This window comes from Danaus plexippus, chromosome 25, assembly GCF_018135715.1.
Source record: "Danaus plexippus chromosome 25, MEX_DaPlex, whole genome shotgun sequence".
In the NCBI taxonomy this organism is placed as follows: domain Eukaryota; kingdom Metazoa; phylum Arthropoda; class Insecta; order Lepidoptera; family Nymphalidae; genus Danaus; species Danaus plexippus.
Window position 1 is genome coordinate 1,753,902 of NC_083553.1, and position 23,158 is coordinate 1,777,059.

The 23,158-nt window shown below is 33.2% G+C and overlaps 1 protein-coding gene across 21 annotated transcripts in view; it reads right to left on the reverse strand.

Moving 5' to 3' along the window:
- LOC116775425 (microtubule-actin cross-linking factor 1) overlaps positions 1-23,158 on the reverse strand; it is a 160,019-nt gene that overhangs the window by 81,545 nt on the left and 55,316 nt on the right. For 11 of the 21 annotated variants that reach the window (XM_061524488.1, XM_061524494.1, XM_061524490.1 and 8 more), the window contains exons 1-2: positions 8,819-8,942; positions 5,724-6,415 (exon numbers count right to left, since the gene is read on the reverse strand). In XM_061524488.1, coding sequence (XP_061380472.1) covers positions 5,724-6,350 — 627 coding nt within the window. In that variant the 5' untranslated portion in view covers positions 6,351-6,415; positions 8,819-8,942. Of the gene's footprint in view, positions 1-5,723; positions 6,416-8,711; positions 8,943-14,371; positions 14,543-16,179; positions 16,270-20,215; positions 20,278-23,158 lie in introns of those variants that run through there. The other 10 variants (XM_061524508.1, XM_061524495.1, XM_061524507.1 and 7 more) reach the window with 4 other exon arrangements.

The following is a 23,158-nucleotide window of genomic DNA, read 5'->3' on the forward strand; positions in this document are numbered from 1 at the left end:
GAGGCTACAGGTTTAATGCTATTTACATTGTTGTGAAATTCGTAATACATTTATCTTAAAACTAATGTATACATCCGTGTAATCACTCCAGTAAAGTAACGTAACTGTAATACAAAACAATAGGTACAATTCCTGAAGCAGTTAGTTCTCATCTGTGCTATCGGAGGTTGGCGCCGAGTATTTTGACTCACAAAAACCGATATTACACCTTTATTTAGCGACCTTGATGATCAAATACGATGATGTCAATCTTATACGTGATGTCATCAAACAAATTGACGTATCATTAAAATTTATGTTCATAAATACATTTGAAATCTATTCAGTCTTCTAACTGGCGGTAAACGAGGTTTATGTATACCACTTAAATTTTAAGCTAAGACTCTAAAACAATGTTGCTTGCACAATACGTTATTGCATATATACCAAGAACAATATAGGTTTTGAATTAAAAAATTCAACTTCATAAAACTTGTCATTATAATTTTTGTATTTTAATAGTTACGGTGATTAATTTTATAGATCGCTCCCACAAGGCTTTAAACCTCTATACATTATCATTGTCATTCGCAAGCAAATTTCGACTTAGGTTTTATCTTCAAACAATGAATACTTTGTTGTAATTTTAAAATAAAATACGGTTCTTTAAAATTTAATTTAAATTTAGAATATAAATTTACAATAGACAAATATTACATATTGGATGTATGGAGACAGGAGTCGATACTAATATAATAAAATAACTTGTTAAGACGTGAGTGTTTAAAAAAAAATGGTTTATATTTATAATAATAATAATAAACAAATTTTTTTGCTACATTAACGAATGAAATAAATGCTTACTAGATTGAAGATAAAATTTTTAATAGGGTAATATATATTTATACGAAAATTACTATAGGTTTGTATATATGATAGTTCTGTGAGTTTAAAGTTGACGTTGACAAAAGACAAAGTTGAATAAAAACTAGTTAATGATTCTCAACTAATTAGCAGACGTCCTGACGGACGGATAACGTCAGTCTAGCCTATGGTCTAGGCGGAAGTTATCACTGAAAGACAGTGGTAACCGTTACGTGTATTTTAATGAAGTTTGTGACACACATATATATGCAATAAGGACGACAAACTTAGATTAATGTGTCTATGAGACAGATTATGTAAAGGATTAAAATTCATCAATTCTACCTAAACTCTTATCGTATTGTTTAGCTTAAATTCAGTAAAACTGTGTCGGGCATATATATATATATATATATATATATATATATATATATATATATATCTACTTAAGCCGGTCAGTATATATCACCCATCTAAGCCACGGGACGTATATAAATTTCCTATGGAATTAATTTATAATTTTAACTTTACACACACTCCCACATTACGCTTTACTTGAAATAGCCAAGGCGTATCCAAGTATGGCAATGGAATTTAAATTTTCAGCACGACTCGTATGTACAATTCAAAGATATGTGTGCTTAATATATGTTAAGGTTGACTGACGGTTTAAATTTTCTTTTTAATTACTAATTTTTCGCATAAAAATAAAAGGTTTTATTTGTTTTTAGGTATAAAATCTAAACTATAACCTTCTTGTCTATTATTTATAATCGACACACGTTGAAACCAACGGTTTTATAGAGACCGACTCATTTATATCGAGTAGGGTCTAAGGCGACTGTAATGCACTGCCATGTGCGTTGCCTTTCTTAGCTGATCTAATATAACGCTCGCGTTCCTCAAACATAAAAGTCAATGAAACTGTTTAGAGAGTTGACATCTATTTTTCTGCTAATATATAACGACATTAATTCTAAGACGTGACACGAAAGGAGTTCTCAAAATTTCTCCAAATATTAATTCTTATAATCTACATCCAACTTAGCATTCTAGGTCGTCTGTAACACATATTATGTATGCAGGAATTTTGAGATGTACAAAAACTGGCTTTGCATCTAGATTTTTATGAGATGTCAAAATATAAGTATTCTATACGAATTTATTGATAAATATTATCGTATTTCGTGACTCTATTGAGTCTGAGGTCAAATCATGAATGCCTATTGTTTTCCGACTCCACCGATACCTACTTTAGAATGATCCAATTAAAATCTCTCTATAGATGCTTGAAAATGCAATGTTTTCTTTATATAATTGACAATTTTATATTAAAGTTTGTAATATAAATATCAAAGATTTCTCTAGTTGAGGTTATAATATGATTTAAATTAAACTTATTTGGTCCTTAAATCGATTACATAGAGCTAAACATTTAAATTGCCCGTGTGATGATTTTATAGCGTGTTCAGCAATTCAATACGTGTAATTAGAAATATTGTATGTGTTTACGTTGAGTGATATAAATTAATAGGTATTATGTATCCTAGAGTAACTTGAGACGTTGGATGACGGTGTCAGATCACTTTCAAGATAGCCCTTTGCTTTCTAATACATTGCTATTCAGATGGAACACTTTCGTTGTCTTAGTTATCGATAACTATTCAAGGATAAGTATCGGTTGGAGTCAGTTAACAGGTACGGACAGGTTCACAGGAATATTTATGTAATTGTTTGTTTGTTTGTCTGCGTGTTCGCTTACAGTTATCAAACTCATAGCGCACATCGAGTTTTTTTTGAACGCACGGTTGCACGCCGTGTGCCGGCGCACCTGTTACCATTTCCTGTCCGCCATCTTACCCCACTCTATACCGACCCTACATTATAAAAACTATCCATTCAATATATTATAGTAAGTTAAATACATATCACTTACTTTGAGTTGAGTTAATATTGCGAAAGTAACATTTTCCAACTAAATCAGACAACAATACAATCAAGATAGTTTCAGAGCGTACGTTGAGTAAGTTCTTTGTTCTGGACGTGCAAAATTTCGATAGCCACGGTCGGCGATGCGCATCGCTGTGATTTATGACAGACTACTGGATGAAAACCAGTTAGAGGCTGGCGATACGATATAAATCTAGTTTACCAGTTTATTTGATATATAAAGATAGAAAGGCACTGAGCTCGCCTTTGTTCTTACAACACAGAAATCATTCTTTATTTAATATCAGCTTCTGTGTTCTAATTAGTCTGTGTTAGTTAAAGAATGTGATAATATTTCTCCATCAAAATTACAAACGAATTGTCAATCAAATGTCACCGTTACAAAGACCCAAATCAAATAACAACAAACGTTATTTTAAACAATTAGATGCATATTAAATTTCATACGCACTCCTTATATCAAGAACGTAAATAGAAAATAAATTAAATTAAATTATATAGAACACGTTTGATAAAATTCAAAAAAGAATCATTATTAATTATATATAAAAAATCTGAAATAACAAAAGAGAACCTGTATCCGGACAAAACAATTGAAATGACTGTTACAAAGAGATTGCATAAAATTGTCTTCGAAGCCGCGAGGCGTTAAATATAACAAAAAATAGTATTTCTCAGATATTCACAACATCTACTGACATCCGTTGCGTTGCACAAAAACTCATAGCATACAAAGATTTGAATGCATCTGCGCAAATACTTTATAGTCACTTTGCATCTAAACAAAAAATACCATTACAGTTAAGGTACAATATGTATTCTTTGATATTAATTAATTGGTAAAGAACTAACGAGTAGGAAATAATTTTTACTAATAATATTAAATAACGATTTTATACAAACAATTCATAAACATGAAATTCCATTTATATCGCATAATCATCACCCCTTATATGATTCGAGGAATGATATTCCTAGAATAAATTTATTGTAAAGAAAATGAAATGTCGTAAATATTAAAATTGTAAACAAGAGTGTTGGAGTGAAACTAAACGCACGGCGAACGGCACGGTCAATTGAACATACGACATTTACAAGAAAATTTATCGCATCGGGAATGTGATGGAGAGAAATTAAAAACTTTATACATTACTTTGCCTTTAACGGAAAACGTGTGTTGTAATTAGTGTACGATCATCCAAAACATTAATACATAAAAATATAAAAGGAATTTTCTTTAATTAAACCCAGCTGTGACCAAAAAATATAATTATTTAACATTAAATAGTTATTTATTTCAAAGCATCTTTCAGCATTTCTCGTACATCATTTACTTTAAATAGACCAAACCGCAGCACACGCTGCAGTAATATTTCCAACGTGTCACTAAGTCTCCATGACTTATTTCAGATTATTTTAAGTTCTGAACTTTACCATTAGAATGTAATCCCTATCGTTGTCATAGCAACAATATCAATCTGTCTTATTATTAGATATTGAACTTTGTTCCGAAATCTGAAATCTCGTGAACTACGTTACGCTCTATTAATGATGTTCTCTACACTAATAGACGGTAATTATTTTAAAAGGCTAATTTACAGCATTTAAATTTTGGCCTCAGGACCCAAGTGACTTGTAAATTATAATCAATAATCCAAACTCTGACTCAATACAAAATGGTCATGACCGAGTCAAGCACGAAAGATGACGTCAACAATTGTTAAATCGAATTTCACAGTGCACTCTTTGTTATCTAATAATATATTATATACATTGTTATTCTGATACTAAAAGTAGAATCGACAAAAAAAATATTCGGCACACGTCTGAAGCAAATAATGTATAGACTAGTCTGAAGTGAAACACTATATAATAAGACAATAGGAGACCAAAACTGATCAAGTCAATGGTAATAGTCATGCTCTTGATATTTCTGTTTTCAGAGCCTTATAAGGTTCTAGACTACTGACTACCACAGTTCGTCTGTAGAATGTAAAACATATTGGTGACGTCATCCAAAACTACCCAAGCTCCGTAACAGCGACACGATTTGAATGAAAGCTGAGAATTCACACGTCAATAGTACGTACGTTACAATAATGTCTGTAGTTTATATATTTAGATAATACAAAGAAAAATGTATTATATAATATGAGGAAATAATATTATCATACCAACCACTTGTGGGCAACACAAATGACAATTTTATTAACTGTTCCGCAAATTGATTTGATACTTCAACTGCAAGAAGCTTCGTTGGAGGTTAAATTAGTTCTGAGTTGATTTATATAAATGGAAATTACAGTATTTAATTTAACTTGAACTGAATAAACAACACTAGATCCAATATTTTTCTTTATTCATTTTAATTCACATGAAGATGATTTTGTATTCAATTTCTTTAATATTGGAAGGAGAATATCAAGACGTATGGTCAAAAATAATATTAATTATATATAATATAATGTTCATTTTATTTCAAATCAATATCAATTAATGTCTGAATTCCTTAGGATACTAAATTTAGCTTTCAACCACTCGAAGAGATAATTGTAAGCTATCCTTATTTGGAGGCAATTGAGTCCCATACAGCGCCGAGCGCAACATCTTGAGTATTCGAATTACCTCCAGCTAGGCTCTTCTTCATGCGCATTCATTAAATTCAGATAAGATTTTGCTAAATTTGGCCTCTACTTAAATAGGTATATTTAACTTTATAAAGCAATTTGTTTTGTTTTGCAGTTTCGGTTAAGCTTCAGAGTGGATATCAAAGTAATTTTAAAACGAATACGATAAAAAAAGTTTCGTAATGATTGTTTAGGACAATCATCATTACTTGACACCGCAAGTAAAATAAAACCGCAAATAAATATACGCTATACCACATTTAAGATTCCTCGATATAAATAAGTCATTGAGGAACTTATTACCTTGACTTTCCTAGGAAGCGATGACTCCATCTCAACATGTCTATAGCGTTCAGCCGATCTATGAACCTCCCTTCCTCTGACATCCTCAACGGACGCCTTCTCCTCACCGCGGGTCAGCGTCGTCACCTTCCTAACGATCCTCGTCGTGATACGTCGCTGTCCGCTGTCGTCTTTCTTCGAGATCTTTGTGGACTCCAGCGAGGAGCCAAGGACCTCGGTCGACAAACGCTTGTTCGTATGAATCTCCTGCAGTTCCGACAGACCTCTACCTCCCGCCGAGAGCGGCACAGCCAGTGCGCTATCTCCATCGTATTCGAAATGTGTCTGATTGCCGTCATGTACTATACGACCGTTGTAGCTCTCTTCTCTGTACGACCCAGACCGGTAGCTGGTTCTTTCCATTCCAGGATAGTTACCATCGTACACAGTTTCGTTTCTCGTCAAACTGTCCCTCAGACTTCTTGGCACAGAAGCTAGGTTCAGACTGGTCGTGATGGGAGATCCCACCGGCGATGGGGCGGGCTTTTTGAGACTCGACTTCAGTGGCTTCGATTCATCACTTTCGAGAGTGCCTTGGACGAAGAGCCTCTTACTGCTGCCCTCTTTCACGAATCTGTACATCGACATATCTGATTCGTTCCTCTCAAACCTTCACTGGTCGGTATAACATAACACTGCTCACTGAAGCACTTCTATAACATTATTTTCAAACTTATTACCGATTCGATACGCGCGCCATTTGTACACCGTTATGTGACAATACTTGCAAATAGATTACTTCAAAGACAAGGCCCTGGGAGATCGTTCATATTTACTTTATTTAGATATGCATGTTGCAAGTGAGTTTTTAATTTGAATAAAATTACTTCAGCGTTTACTCATAGTACATTAACGTTTTCCAATGTAACCATTATCTACCGATAGAATATAATATATCGCGTGATATTATTCAGAAGATAATAAAACGTAGTTGGCGTTTTGTTTGAGAAAATACAACTACACCGTTGAATAAATAAATAAAATTGAAGAAAAGTGAACGTGAATTTAGTACGTGTTGATTGGATTAGCCAAGTTTCTAAGCCATATTTGACAAGTAAAATATGGCGAAGCCCTTCCGGCGGAAGATGGCGGCGTCATTAGACTAAAGGAAGCGATTTGTCACGACTCATCCTTCTAATACCCATAACATTTACTTAGTTTAATATTTATATTGTAAATACAAAAAATACCAAAATGGAAATTTAAAAAAGTTAAAATCCAACAAGTTAATTTTTCAATACTATCGACTATACGGTAATGATTTCATCAAACTGTACTTGTTAACCTTGACCTGGTGAACACTAAAAAGTTACCGAAAACACGAGATAACACATGGCACAGGATCTACGTCATATGGTTAACATTGGATCAAGTATGGAAAAACGAGACAGCTAATTAAAATACAAAGGTGACGTTATATGAAGAGAATTGATTATATAATATAATGTTGCAAGTTAGCGGACATTTCTTGTACAACCTCCAAAGCTAACAAACAAAAGCACTATGTTAATGCTAAGTTTAAATATAAAAAGTCCTTTAAGTAAGTGATGCGAGAAATATCTTCAATAAAGCCAGCAAGGTGGAGTGGTGTAGAGATTAAAAATAACAACAAGGATGGCGATTATGTTGTAATTGCCAATTATTACGAGAAAAAATATACGAGATGTTCAGAGAATTCAACTTCGAAAACAATGTATGCAATCTTAGTACGGACCGGTCAGACTTCCTGACAGGAAATTCAGAAGAATAGTGTCCCACTTTGAATGTTTTTGCTTAAAGCTTGTCTGGTCGTGTGTGGGTGTAATTTTATAATTAAATTACATATTAAAATCAATACACCGTATAATTCAACATTCAGTTACGCTAAGTGGGCGTTAGCACTGGATACTGAGGTTTGTTTGCGGGGGATTTTAGAATTCAATGGGTGACACCCACATGTTTGGACCTTGGATAACTCTATATAGAGACTCATTGTCGCTTCGATTTTAATATTAAAATAGATCTTTCTGGATTAATTGTTATCACTGAAGAATGTGCGCTTTAGAATGACAAATGATTTAAGATTTATCAAATGTCTTATGGACATTTTAAATGATATCTCATATCTGAGATCGTGACGTCTAGGTTGAAAAAAATCTAGATTGACACTAGATTAAACCAAATAAAGACAAGAGCGATAAGTTCAGTATCATATATAAATTATTTGAATTTAAATCATATATATATATAATGATTTCGACTGGATAGTGCTGGACTGTCATTTCATCCATAAAATGGAAATGAGGGAAAACGGAAATTAAGTCGTAGGTGATAAACACACGATCTTAGTAACAGTTCTTAATTTAAATACCAAATAAACAAAGACGCGGACAAACTAATTCCATCCTTTGCTGTCCGCATTAGGAAGAAGGAAGCGTATCGCTTGGCATGAAGAAAATTCTAATAACAAATTTACAATTGATTAAATTAATTGCACTATATAAAAGCTAATCAAACTGAATGATTACAATTTATACAGGTTTTTAATATATAATAAGTTGAAGCCGTGATTACTTCTTATTTAATGATGCCTACATCTTAAGTAATTTATTTCATTTTAATGATTAATTACAGAAACTGCGCATACGTTCTTATTAACCTTCGTCATATTTTTTTAATGTTTTGATAACTCGTCCTGATATTTATAAAGATTTAATTAGTTATATAAAAAACAAACATTATTTATCGTTTTGAAAAATACGATATATGCAGATGAGCCGCCTGTTTCGGAGGTTTATAAGACTATTTCTCTACATGATAAATTATGATAACACCTCGATTGAAACTCAAGTACACCTATGAAGAATAAACGCCGAATACATATATCTGTCCATATTTGGCAAACCGAACGTCATTAAAGAAATACATTATGCAAGTTGAGTGATATTTTAGCTAATAATTGGCGTGTACTTAGTCGCTGGCTACTTATATCATCGGCGTAAACAAAAATGTTTGTCACATAAACGTTGTAACGACGTTATATCGGTAACGAATCGGTAACACACAAAGAGGCACACCACTATAGATCCTTTTACGGTTATTGTTAATATGTTAGTGATATTATTGATTCGGTTCGATTCTCGTGATCGTTTGAGCGGTGCGCGCGCGCCTCCGTCGGCATCTAGCAGGTGACTGGCTGGTTTGTACCAACCCGCCCGTGACGGACCACGTCTGCGGGCTTGCGGATCCCATTCATTATGGGAACTGAGCTCCATGTTTGTCATCATAGAAAGGTCATGTTTTTTTTTCCGCATCCATAATATCGAAACATAATATACACTTTTCTAGCTTCAGAATTTTAATTATATCGCTTTTCTGAACAAAATTCAATTATAGTAACAAAATCGAGAAAAACATTCCTATATATTTACTTTAGAATCGCAACCATTGTATAATTTATTATAATTGATTGTATATATTATGTATAATGCGAGAATTAAATGTAACGCGTAACGCTGGTAAGTAATTATACAACCTCTGTATAAATATCAAACATAAGCTTTGCGGTCTAACAGAAAACCTATATGGGGTACTATAAATAAAGGTTTTTGCGGCAAATTTATTTTGTATTGGGACGATATAATTAAATAAATGTGAAATATAATAGCCAAGTAACTTGCATATTATTATAACGTGTGGATTCTTTAAATTATAACACTTGTAACGAATGATCGTACACCTTGGTTTAAGATCACTCTATTATGTTGTGGACAAAAATATATAAATATATACAATGAAGAAAAACTGTGTCTGCCTTTATCTTGTCACGTCTTAAATTCGATTTTGGCATTGAAAATTTGATATTTTAAACTGTTATTCGTCTTAGTAATGAAATCGTAGTTCAGCTTCGAAACAACTAAATTTTATTGACGTATTTCAGTTACTTTAAGCAACACTTAATATTTTTGTTACAGAAGATATCTTGCGGAATAAGTATATTTAGTTGTTATAAAAAACGTAATATAGTTATAAAATATGATCAATCCAACATAACATGTCAAAGCTTAACAGCAAAATTGTTTTGCATACATGTTGCAAATCGAAACATTTTTTTTTTATCATAACAGTAAGAAAGACATGTTTGCTAAATATGTACGTATATTCTTAAAGTATTAAGCTTGTAACGGTAATATTTTTAATGATTAACACTGCCATCTATTATATAAAGGCACAAAGCTTTGCTAAGCAATCCTTAGCGAGCCTTGTTAGGAACAGCGCCATCTAGTATTGGGCAGTTAAAGCAAGCTAGGCGAATTTTGCGATACGTCGATACGACTTACCATGATCGCCTGCTAGTTTGCGTGGACAAATAAAATAAGTAAATAACTTATTTCATAATACACATATATTTATGCCTATCCAGTGAATAATAAAATAAATTGTAAAATATGTCGCAATAATTCATTGTAAAAATATGATAAGAGATGGCGCCACATTTTGTTCTTTTTTTTAATCCCTTCTACAAAGAAGTTAATTTTATTCATTCTTATGAAAAACAAATTTCAGCAAAAAGTCAACTTATAATGAAAAAAAAATACATACATAATATATTATACTGCAGTAGTTATTATGTTAATTAGATAAAAAAATATATATATGACATAATACAGTCATTAAGAACATGTAGGCAATCAATTAATATAAACAGCATTTATAAATGTTTTCTACTTTAAGAATATGTGTCTGTAAATTTATTTTTAACTGTGGTGAAGAGAAAAATTTGTTGGGACCATTTGTATTAAGGCAAAACTCCATAGTACTTAATAACAAAATGTATATCAAATAATAAGTATTAAGAGAATTTAAACTTTTTCCTGAACTTACAAGTAAATCCAATGCTTACAAAAAATATCAAGGATCAATTATTTATGTAGAAAGTTGTCAAAAGTAAGCGGGGGCGGTCCCGCGCGTGGGAGCGACATCTGTTGGACGACCTTGCACCTACACAACCCCTACCAGGTATTAAAGTGTAAACGTATTGCTGTGAAAGACGGATTGAGAAACGTTGAGAAATATATTCCGGAGTAAGTTGGCTAATAGAGCGTAGGAATCTTATATATCCTTAGCTGATTTAGAATTACAGCTAAACTCGGTACTTCGAGATCAGCGCAATAACTACATTCGGTGAACCGACTCCAAAATATATATAGCAAATCGAAATTGACTTCTATTTATTTTTAATTTCTATTCAAGATTTTTCTCCACCTTTTCACGTTAACACCGATACATTATAATATTATTGTGCCATTCGTCGTATATAAGAAGAAGTTTAAGAAGAACCATAAACAAATAATCTAATATGTTCCTAAACACATGCTCCCCATTCTTATAGGATAGCTAAAAATATCTGCCGCTTATCTTTGAAACGGCCAAATATTTATATAGCAAATAGTGACTCAGGAAAGTATTATATACATGATAGAGGCAAGATTCTGTTTGGAATGATAATAATTATTATCAAATATTGGTGTGTCTTGTATTGTTTTAGTTGCGCACGCGCAGGGCCGTTGACCCCCCGCGCTGACCCGCGTAACTGTACGTGGAGCGTTAGAACTTAGAACATCTTGAACGGATGGTGGGATGACCGTCTAACAACAGCAGGCAGATATCAACAAAAAGATGTAATAAAGGAAAGAAAAGGACTACAGTCATCAATATAACGTCTTTTAAGAAAAAGAAAGGGAAATTTTGAAGGCCTTATAGCATCGAACTATTTACTTTAAGTAAAGTTTCTAGGAAATAACTATAGTAATACCATTTACAATTTAAAACTATACACAAATGATATTTATATAATTAAATCTTCCTATATGAGACGGACGTAAAGAGAAAAGAGAAACATATAAAGTGTAGTAATATTGCAAATTTTTGGTCCAGAGAAACTGTACTGTGATTTTAAATATGATAATTATCAATACTATAATAATAAGTATTGCATCAACCTGTTTATAATAGAGGCAAGCTGTGTACAAACGATGCAAATAACATTTAATACAATAGTTTAAACATCACTTGTTTATTCATAATGTTTTCAAATTAGCTGTGAGCATGCCTTTGAAACAAACAAACACACTCGTATGCCGGACAATACAGGTATTATAATAATGTTACTTTACATTTAGGAATTATTCATAAAGAATCGCTTTGAATCCCAACTATTATACCTAGATGGTGAAGGTCGGAGAGCTGGACCCGCTCGGGTGACGGAATCACAATCCCAAGACTCACGATTACAAATGAATTTAATTATTTATATATATATATCAAAATTTTATGTGTCCGATTAATGAAAACCTATCAAAAATATGTGCTCATGGATATTTACGATAATATTAATGTACAGTGGTGACGCGTTAATTCAAGAGTTTAATTATCCTTCAACAATTTAAACAACACTGGCTATAACACCATATAAGGCGGTGTGTAAGTGTGCCGCGGCGGCCCACGCTGGGCGGTTTCAATACCATATTAATGATTATATTTTTTCATATCTGCACCGTAGGTTACTGGTTCCTGTTAAGGAAATGTTACTACATCGTATATGTACTAGTTGTTTTACGCAGGTTCGCCCGATACCTCGCTGTGACTATATCAATAATACCTATATATTTTTTGTTTGCTCTTTGTAGTAACGAAAAATAATGAAAAAAAACTTGAACATTTAAAATTTTGTCTATATTATATGGGTTTATTTTCAGTGATGAACACTCGGTCATAAATAAGCAAACGATTCAATATGCCGTCATATTTGAGTCACGTAATATTATCTCGCACTTATTTTCGTATAGACTTACGTACTTTTATTGTATGATTACATTATAATAACTTTATCATCATTTGGCTGGAAGCGAGGTTATGCTTTTATACGGAGTGTAATATTTAAATGAAAAGATTATTTTTCGTAAGAAATCTATAAAATCCTTTTAATCAATTGCACGCTTTACCGAACGTTAATCCAATTGAATGATCTTTTTATAAAAGTTTCTAGAAAATCTATTAGGTATAAAACTGTCCGTACGTAATTACTTCGCTACAAAATCATCAATTTCAGTGTGACAATTTCTTTTATGGTCGCTATTTGTCAATTCTATCCGTGCGGTGACGGAACCGGAGCAATGGAGACAGAGAGAGATGGAACTACTTTACGTAATACGTTAAAACGAGAGGGAAAGGCTGCTTAGTCCTTAGATCTTTGATATTGTGACATTTGAAATGCGATTTGCGCGTGACATTTTGAAGAATGCAAAAAATAACTCAAGGTCTGTTTAGTTTGAAGTAATGTTATTTAACGTTTCAGCAAAACAAATTTTTATTATAAAACGTTCAGTCTATGAGTATAAGGTCGCAATAAGAAGGTTATCCAGTAAGCAAGTGTCCTGACTGCGGTGATGGAGAATTCATTTGTAGTTCTGATTATTATACATGTATGTCACGGCAACCGAAATGGCAATTCGTAGATGACAAAGATACGCCGACGGAAAACGTGTTTAGAATTAATTTTATAATAGGTTTTTTGTACATGGCGCCTGACGAGCGTACGTCTAGAGACATTTAAGTTCATTGCAATTGCCTTTATGAAATTTTGGAATACTGAAGAGATTTCTTTCAAACCGAACGATTTATTACCTGGCTCTAAAAAGGAATTCGTTATCACTTGATGAATAGAAGCTATGAGAGCGTTATTATCTACATTGAATAAGTCAATCAAAAATTAACCTAAGCTGATATTGGAGCTCCTCATAAACGTATCTTTAAACGGAAATTATTTGGAGCGGTTTTTGGGGTGAATCATTATAACTATATTTTATGGTTTCTTCGAGGAAAATTATTGAATGAAAGAATTTGTAATTGGCTTAAAGCACTTAACAGTTTGCTTCGAAAATAAGATCAAAATTTAAACCATAATTAACGTTTTTTGTCTGTAAAACAGTATGTCTACACATCTGTGTGTTATTCAGAAATAGGTAACTGCAAGGTCCGATAAAGATTTATTTAATAATCATTGAAATTAAAAATTAATTTTGTGTACTTCACATAGTATTCGGATCAGAATATTATGTCGCCGGGATTAATTTAAATCACTCAGATAAATAACATCTTGCAAATTAAAAAATAAATAAACATAACCTTCGCGCATATTTAGAGATGACATAAATCAGTTAGAGCTTAGAATGCATCGTGTTTGAAGGATACAGAGTTTCATACGAAAACTGAAAGTGAATATTGGACGCAAACACACTGGATACTAGATCCTTATCAAAATCCAAGTAAACTGAACCATAGCACTTGACAAATGACCGTATATATAATCAGTACATAATTGACAAGGCAATGTTTTTGTTATTAAATTTAAGCATCGACAAGCCTTTAGCTGTCAAACTTCTTAACATCAGTAGTCCACTTATGAATGGATATTTGTTAGGTGAACGCAAATTTCAATAATTGCTCATTGCAATATAAAAAATGTAAATAATAAATAAATCTGTGCTTAAAATATCAGACATATTTCGGTTGGTATATTATCCTATATTAGCGTTGGTTTCCTAAATGTTTGAAAGATTTCCACTGACCTGGAAATGCAGGATGATTGTCCATATCAAGCCCAGGGTCAGCTTGGGATTCCCGTCCACGATGTCCTCAGCTCGTATGTTAACCAGCTTGATCTTCTTGTACCGCAGGAAGTCCAGCGCCATCTGGACATTCTGCAGCATGTGGAAACGCATACGTCCTCTCTCGCGCGGCTGTAAGCATTACAACTGATGTTTATTACTAGCTTAAAAAGCAAGCGAATTCATTATACTGGATTTTCTAATAGGATACATGGAGATGAGGATAATTTTTGTTTAAAAGTAGATAACTAACCGGCAACGCCATCTATTGTCTGTGTTGTGTAACTTCATACTAAACACAACCGTTAAGAATAGCGAACTTCCACGGAAGCTACACGAGATTTAGGTATATATTATAGTCAACATGTTATTGTGTTACAACAGCAAAATTCTTGAAAAATTCCTTTAAACTCTGTTAAGCAGGTTTTGTATGTAGAAACAGCAAATTTTCTACACGTATCTATCAACGTAGACAAAAATTTTCTAGTACCAAATATGATTAGAAATTAATTAAAACTGTCAAACATATAAATCTTAGCTGTTATTATTAATAAACTTAAAACCAATGTACGATTTCAGGTCACAGTTCTAAAAAAGTGTAAGCAGAAATATCTCTTTATACGCAATTACAATTTGAAACTGAAACTAATCAAAGACAATCTCGTAAGTTAACTTATTGTTAGACAAATATTAAACAAAGTTCCTAATTTACCTTCATATCAGAAAACCTTCAGTGTTTAATCCCTACAAAAACTAATCAAAACTTATCGACTTCACAGTAGGTACTAGCCTTGAAAATTTATTAAACTTACAGTTTAGCCTGAGTTTATTAACAGAAAATCATAAGCTACTCCCTCCATTTAGATTAAGATCAAAACTAAATAGATCATTAATCTTACTTCATATTGCCCTCGATCTTTATTAACCCTAATATAGGAAGGGCGTTGTAAAACACCTGCTCACTACAAAACTATTACTTAGGATCAGCTGTCTCGAAGCAATACGTACTTTATATATAAATATTAAATTAGTTATTTTCCATAGTAAACGTAATATATTTCATTGCTTTGTGATTTGTTTTTATCATTCTAAAGTAATTAAAAAAAATGGCATTTTAAAACAAATCAGCTAAAGAACTAGGAACTTATAGTCTATCTAGGCTAGACTGGCGTAATCAAAAAACATTATGATTCAATGTATTTACAGTCGACGCATTAAAACTGATTCTTATAAATGTTATAAAGTATAAAATGACACATAATAATAATTTACATTTAGATTAAAAATAAAATAACATTATTTTTAACTATAGATGAAGTTGCACATACATTGTCTAATAGGAAATCTATATAAAAAAAATATATGTCGATATTATTAAAATGACTGTCAAGAACATTACAGATTGGTTTATTCAAAAACAAGTTTATAAAAAGTCAAATCTCCGCAACTAGCTGCCGTACGTTACAGCCACATGCAGTAATTTATAAAGACAAAAACCACAAAAAACGTTTGAAGCTACTACTTATAACTTGAAGAGAAAGGTCTCGTTTCAACACGATTTCATTAAAAAATATACATATGTAATTTTTTATAAAGATATCTCTAGATTTAAAAAAAAGACGATTAAAGATGAAAAAATGTAGCAAACGCTGTGAAAGATCTCTATGATTAATATTAATATTATAACTAGAAATGATTCTCATATAAATATGCATGAATAGAATTCTAAGTGCAGCTTATTTAGGCAACAAATAACCATCGGTACTCACGAGGTGTTCGCCAGAAAGCACCTCCAGCAGCGAGATGAGGTTGAGTCCATCCCGCAGGTCTTCGAACAGGTCGTTTACGTGACGATTTACCTGGGAACACACGGACAGCACATAAATACTATTATATTACTATATTATAACGACGGATGTACGACTGTAGAATGTTGAATACCTATGGAACATTTAGAATACAAGAGATCCGTTATCTTTAAGGAGGAAAGATAATTAGACACTCAATGCAACTCATAAAAGATAAATATTAATAATCACTTAAACGAACATCGTTAATATTAGAATTGCATGTAAAATATTAAGTTCCTATTTAAGATATAGCATTGTTAAATAATATTTTGCTCACGTAAAGCTCTAACGTATTGCTAATTTTATGAACAACAGTTACTATTAACAACCTAACTAATATTCACACAACACGTGTTAGATTGTTAAAAGGACTACATCTACAAAAATATACATACAAGACTATACTAAACTACTCCTACGTATATCAAACATGCCGTCGCTTGCAAAATAAAATAACCTGCAAAGTGATATCATTCCAAAAAATACAGCCAAAACAAATCTTACATCGTATCCTTGTGTTACGGAAGCCGGAAGACAAGGCTTTATTATGGCGTGGTATAAAACTCAACACAAACTACATTACATGAGACTAACGTTGACTTACTTGTTGCGGGGGACAACAGGGTTGGTTATTCACTATCTCACATACATGGAGACGTGTGTACGTCTGTCCGAGCAGCGTGAAATATGCAAAAACCTGGATAAGAATCGATACGATTCAATCTCATAGAAAACTATCCTCGCCTACTGATTACTGTACACATCTACATACCTCTACCTCTAGTATAACCTGAGACTAATCAAACAAAACTCCTTATATTACGACATTGGACGATAGAGGTGTAAATCAAAGAGTATCATTGTAATGAACGTGCAAAGTCATAGTTAAATAATTCAAGGACGCCATGACATACTAATAAATCATCATAACCGCAATAATGAGATCAGCGTTCGACCCACGCTGTACAAAAATTTTACATCTATACGTTAAAAAATAAAAACAATCTTTAATATCATATACGGTTAACAAATTATGTGTGATCTACACTATATGTATAGTACATTATATATATGTATATATAATTAACTCAATGATTAATCCAAACTCTCCATATAACTACAAACCTTCAGATATTTCCAATGCTGCTCCGGATCCACATCGAAAGCGATAAAACAAACAATAATAACATTTATCTCATATTACATGTCGTTTTAAAAATATATATGACATATTAAATATATTTACTTGCGGTTTTACTTGCAAACATTACATCATAATTTACAGATAGCCTGGAAATTCTAAGTGCATACAATTAACATGTATTCGATCAAAATATGTATAGTAAGAAAGAAAACTGACAATCCATTTCGGATTTACTATCTTGCTCTTACGTAAAGAAATTTATTGAACACAGTCACCGATAGAAAAAAAATTTAAATTTGAACTTTGTGTATATGAAGCCAGGTTTGGAATCTGGTTAGCAATACACTATCATCTGTTTATCTAACGGTCGGGTAACAGGATAACTGTGTACAGGAATTTAAGTGACTCATTGCATATGATTAATAACAGCTATTAGTGCACAAAACGTAGGATAAATACTTTAATATAAAATTGTTATTTAATCCAAACAACATAAGTGTTAAAATCGCATAAAGTAATATAGATGTCTCTTCACGAATTGATCTTTCCACTGTGCTGAGATATATATGCATGTACCATTTAGCTGGAGACTAATTTCTCCCTTTAAATTATCTAAGACTGCATTAAGCTACTGATGTTACGAAATGCAAGTTATTTATTAACATCTACTATAAATTTTGCTAAACAACATTTGTAATTGAACCTAGTATTAAAACATTAAATCAAAATCATGAATGTTCATGTTTCTCGATTTCAATGTGTTTCAAAAACGATGTTTGCTAGTAGTAATGTTGCGGAGATAGTGTCGCCTATATACTTTTAATATGTGTGTGATTTAATGTTAACATGTCACTGTGATTGGGTGTCTGAAATTATGAATGAAGTGATCAACAGGAGGGTACTTTAATAGAGCACCCTTTGAATTGTGTGCTAAAGTGGTTAAAAAATAACTTAACATTTTATAAGAACAATGTGTTTAGCGATGTCCGTTTTCAGGTGTATTTATATTCTAAACAACTCGTAAGAACAAATGGGTAATAGCTATTTAATCGTGATTCAAATCATCAGTTCTTTTACCACAAAAACTCATTTCATTATCGATTTTAATCCGACTTATATTCCCTCCAACAATTAACAGTTTATCAAGTCACAAGTTACAGGCCATTGTTTCTCGAACGTTTCGAAACGAAAGCCTCGCATAACTTCGACGTGACTAACTCGGGTCGTAACCAAAACATCCCGAGATGCCACCACCGTGCGTCACAGTTGCCTACATCCTTTGTTACCTGATCTCATGCAAGACTATTGTTCAGGATATGCAAATATTATTGCTGTTGCTAGATTATTTCACTTATATAAATATATCGTATCGATAGGCTTCATTATTTCACATTCACTGGCCGGTTATAAGAACAAGGGATCGTTGTCAAATTACGATATGAAAAAAAAAAACAAATTGACAGTTAAGCAAAAAATTATTTGGTTTGAAATAACTAATCTGGTTTTAATATCAATCAAATGTGAGACTTCTCCAGCGCTTCTTTAAAACGGGTCATGAGTATACCGTATCATTATGAGGAAGATTCTTTCAATTATGAATTTCTGTTATAATCTGCCATCTCTGAATTCATCCCGATCAATCCGTCCTTTGTACGAAGATACCTTATCTGGTTCCAACTCCCAACCAACCAACCAACTTTCTCGCCACAAAGAAACGTCTGTGTGAATCATACAATCAGTTTATTATTTATTAACACAGATGTTAATTATCAACTGTGTATGTTTTATATAAACAGAGTTATTTGCAAATCGCTACGACGGACGTCTTGTTTTATATTTCTGTCTTGTGTTTACGAATTCTCTGAATGTATACATGTTAGGGGGTTTCTAATAATTTTATAACTAAATTATTATAATGGTGAAAACTTTTTTTTTATTCATACGATTCCTCAATAGTCCTACTGATGTAAAGGACAAATATTTTCGAAGGACCTTTGCAGTAAAGAGCTCTTCTCAGCAATTTGGCGAATAACTATTAAACGGTTATGTACTAAAAGTTTGATTTCGGTTGAGGAACTTGCGTTTTGATTCGGAATGCTCTAATTAATTTGTCCGAATAAATAATATGATAACACACGAACTGGTCACATTTGGTCGGTGAGTCAGTCACAGCCAGACTAAACTGAAACATTATTTACAAGGAAAGTTTCGTTTAACACAAGTTATAAACAAATAGTCATGAATATTTCAAACATCGCTCGACACTTGGCGCCGTCGCCTTTATTATAAATCTATGTAAAGTTCACGTATGCAGTTTTTATAATCATTTCTATGCGATCGTATGAATAAAATTAATTTATTTATGTTATCGATTACTTTATGTTATGCGGAACGTGTTAAGGCAACCAGTTCATCGATAGTAAATAATGCTATTTCTATTTATGCAAATAATTAATGTGTCATTATTGTTCCTAATAGGAACTAATAGAAATGACGCATTTCATCCTTCTACGTCAGTCTTGACGCCACGTGGAATCCTACAATGTCATCTGACAACTGACAATGTCAAACACGTCAAATCTATTGACATCTCAAAGAGTTGCGACTGGCCATAGATTTGACCAGAATATTAAACCGATATAAATTATATATTTATAAAAAAAAGTTTTAATTAAAGAGAAATTAAATAGACACCACTTAGGATATATTGCTGTCATTAAAATTAATACAAATAGGAACCACAAGTAAATATAAATTATTTTTATAAAATTCTAATATATTTGAGGTCATTACAATATAGAGGTTCTTTACCTTTTTGAGATGTTTGTTGACCCATTTAGTGAACGTCTTCTTCTGGATCGCGTCCCTTTCATCTGGAATGATAAATACGGATTACATAAAAGAGAACTATACAGCTGACAAAGCCTGATATACACTCGTCTATAATGACAAAAGAGGATGCATTAATAAAAAAAAAAATAGTCTCATAAAGTGCGATGTACACTCAAACGGATACGAATGTATGCGTCGTCAAAACAATGAGTTCTGTATAAACATCGCGAAGATCAAACACACATTGTAATGATAACAGGAGTGTAGATCATGTGCGGGTTGAACGAACCCACGAATCAATGGCAGACCGATCTAGACTATTTATAGGTTTTCTATATCCGTCTAAGGTCGCTGCCAAATATTTTGAATACCGGAACAAAGTCTCACTGAGAAGTGTTAAGTACTTGTATAAATGGTGTTATAACTTATAGCATAAACATAATTTAATTACATATAAACGTTAAAATTTACTACAACTTATATATAGGTCGCTGCAGACGGACGGTACACTGAAGCAATATTAATCAGCTAGGTAATTAGTATCCCGCGTGATGACATGATTTGAATATAGTACTTTGTACATTCATTTAATGTACGGTGGCGATTATAGAAGACGAGCGGATGTATATATATATATATATATATATATATATATATATATATATATATATATGTTACTAATACATAATATAGATGGTTGTTATATGAAAATATATTCGAACACTAAATTAAAATTATTTTTTAAATATTTTGTCAGTCTTTATGTTTTTGCGGATAATTTATGGAACGATAGTTATCAATATTATGCGGATATACTACGCGTGCTTTATTTTTGTAAAATAACAAGACCAACTGACAGACATTCACATCTCGTCTGCTCGTGATCACGGTTGCTGAAATGTAACCGAAACGTCGGGAGTATGTAGTTTTTATTTTATACGTTAATAAAATCCGCGTGGTATATCCGAATAATATTAGTTTCATTTAAATGAATAAAACTCGCGAAAGTCTTACATCTCCTTAAGCGGTAGGACAGATTTTTAAAGAAAATTCTATACGGAGTATGTAATGTCATGAGGATTAACTTGGGGTTTTTAACCGACTTCAAAAAAAAGGGAGTTCTCGAGTCAATTGATTGTTTGTCATACTTCAATAAGAGGCAAATTTAAATGAATACTCGCGAAAGTAGTAGATCTCATTAAAAGGCAATTTTTTTTAATTTTCTTTTTCGAAAGAGCATTTTTCCTGAAGTAGGTCGATTGCCGCCAAGTCAGGATCTGATAAAGGAATCTTCCAGAAATCGAATGTAATTTCAACTCATGAAAACTCTCAAAAACGAGGTTAATTATGCGGGCAAAACCACAGGCAGCAGTAGTATGTATTAAAATAAGTCCTTACACTTAAAATAAACACAGAAGCTATCTGTTATATAGGGTTTTCCATTAAGGGCGCTTGATCTTTGAAATGCAAAAAAAAATACATGTAGGAAAGATATTTGCGAAATTTTTTTTTTATTTGGAAGGTCTATCGACCCCATTATGTATGGAATATGACATCATTCAAATGACCGCCACGGCTTCGGTTGGTGGCGCGCACACGAAAGGTCCAATTTTCGATGACTCTGGCGCACAAATCGGGCTGTATTTGATCGATGGCGTGGCGTATGTTGACTTTGAGGGCATCGGTGGTTTGCGGCTTGTTGGCATAGACCTGCGACTTAAGAAAACCCCACAAGAAAAAGTCCAGCGGGGTCAAATCGCACGATCTCGGTGGCCAGTTCACGTCGCCTCCGCGCGAGATGACCATGTCCAGAAATTGCTCGTGCAGAACTTCCATCGTAGCGTGTGCTGTGTGGCACGTAGCGCCGTCCTGTTGAAACCACATGTTGTCCAGATCCATATTCTCGATTTCAGGCCAAAAGAAGTTGGTTATCATCGACCGGTATCGCTCACCATTGACGGTGACGGCCACACCATTATCGTTTTCGAAAAAATACGGACCAATCACGCCTCCGGCCCAAAATCCGCACCAAACAGTCACTTTCTGCGGGTGCATTGCCACTTGGTGAACCTCGTGTGGATTGGTCTCGTCCCAAATACGGCAATTTTGCTTGTTGACATAGCCATTCATCCAAAAATGCGCCTCGTCGCTGAAGATGATTTTTTTGCCAAAATCGGCGTCAACTTCCAACTGCTCTAATGCCCAGTCAGCGAACACACGGCGCTGTCTATGGTCATTAACCTTGAGCTCTTGGGTCAGCTGGATCTTGTACGGGTGCAGGCTCAAGTCACAACGCAAAATTCGCCAAGTTGTCGTCTGCGAAAGGCCGAGTTCCTGTGCGCGACGCGGAATTGACTGCCGCGGGTTTTCGAGGACACTGTCGCGCACAGCGGCGATATTCTCGGCAGATCTCGCGTTACGTTGACGCACGGGAACCGGCTGATTGTTAACTGACCCGGTTGACTCGAATTTGTCCACCAATCGACGGATAGTCGACTCGGCAGGACGATCATCGCGACCGTAAAACGGGCGAAGAGCGCGGAACGTTGCTCGAACTGAAGACCCATTTTCATAAAACAATTTTATGATTTGCACGTGCTGCTCGACACTGTAACCTGCCATGGTGGTTTGGGAGGACGGAATGAATATAACACACTGCATTTGACAGCTGTCACTCAAACAACATGGCCGCAATCAGCTGTCAAAGTTCAAGCGTCCCTATTGGAAAACCCCATATATGCAATAGAAAATAAAGAATCTCGATTAGATTTTGATTAATGTCTTCTAATGTAAGTAAATCAAAAAAAAAAATTTTTTTCTTTAAAATATATTTATCTTTAAAATCAAGTTTTGTTTTAAACACATTACCACGAATATGTTAGTTACTGAAATCTTAAACAGGAACAGATTTGTTACATAAAT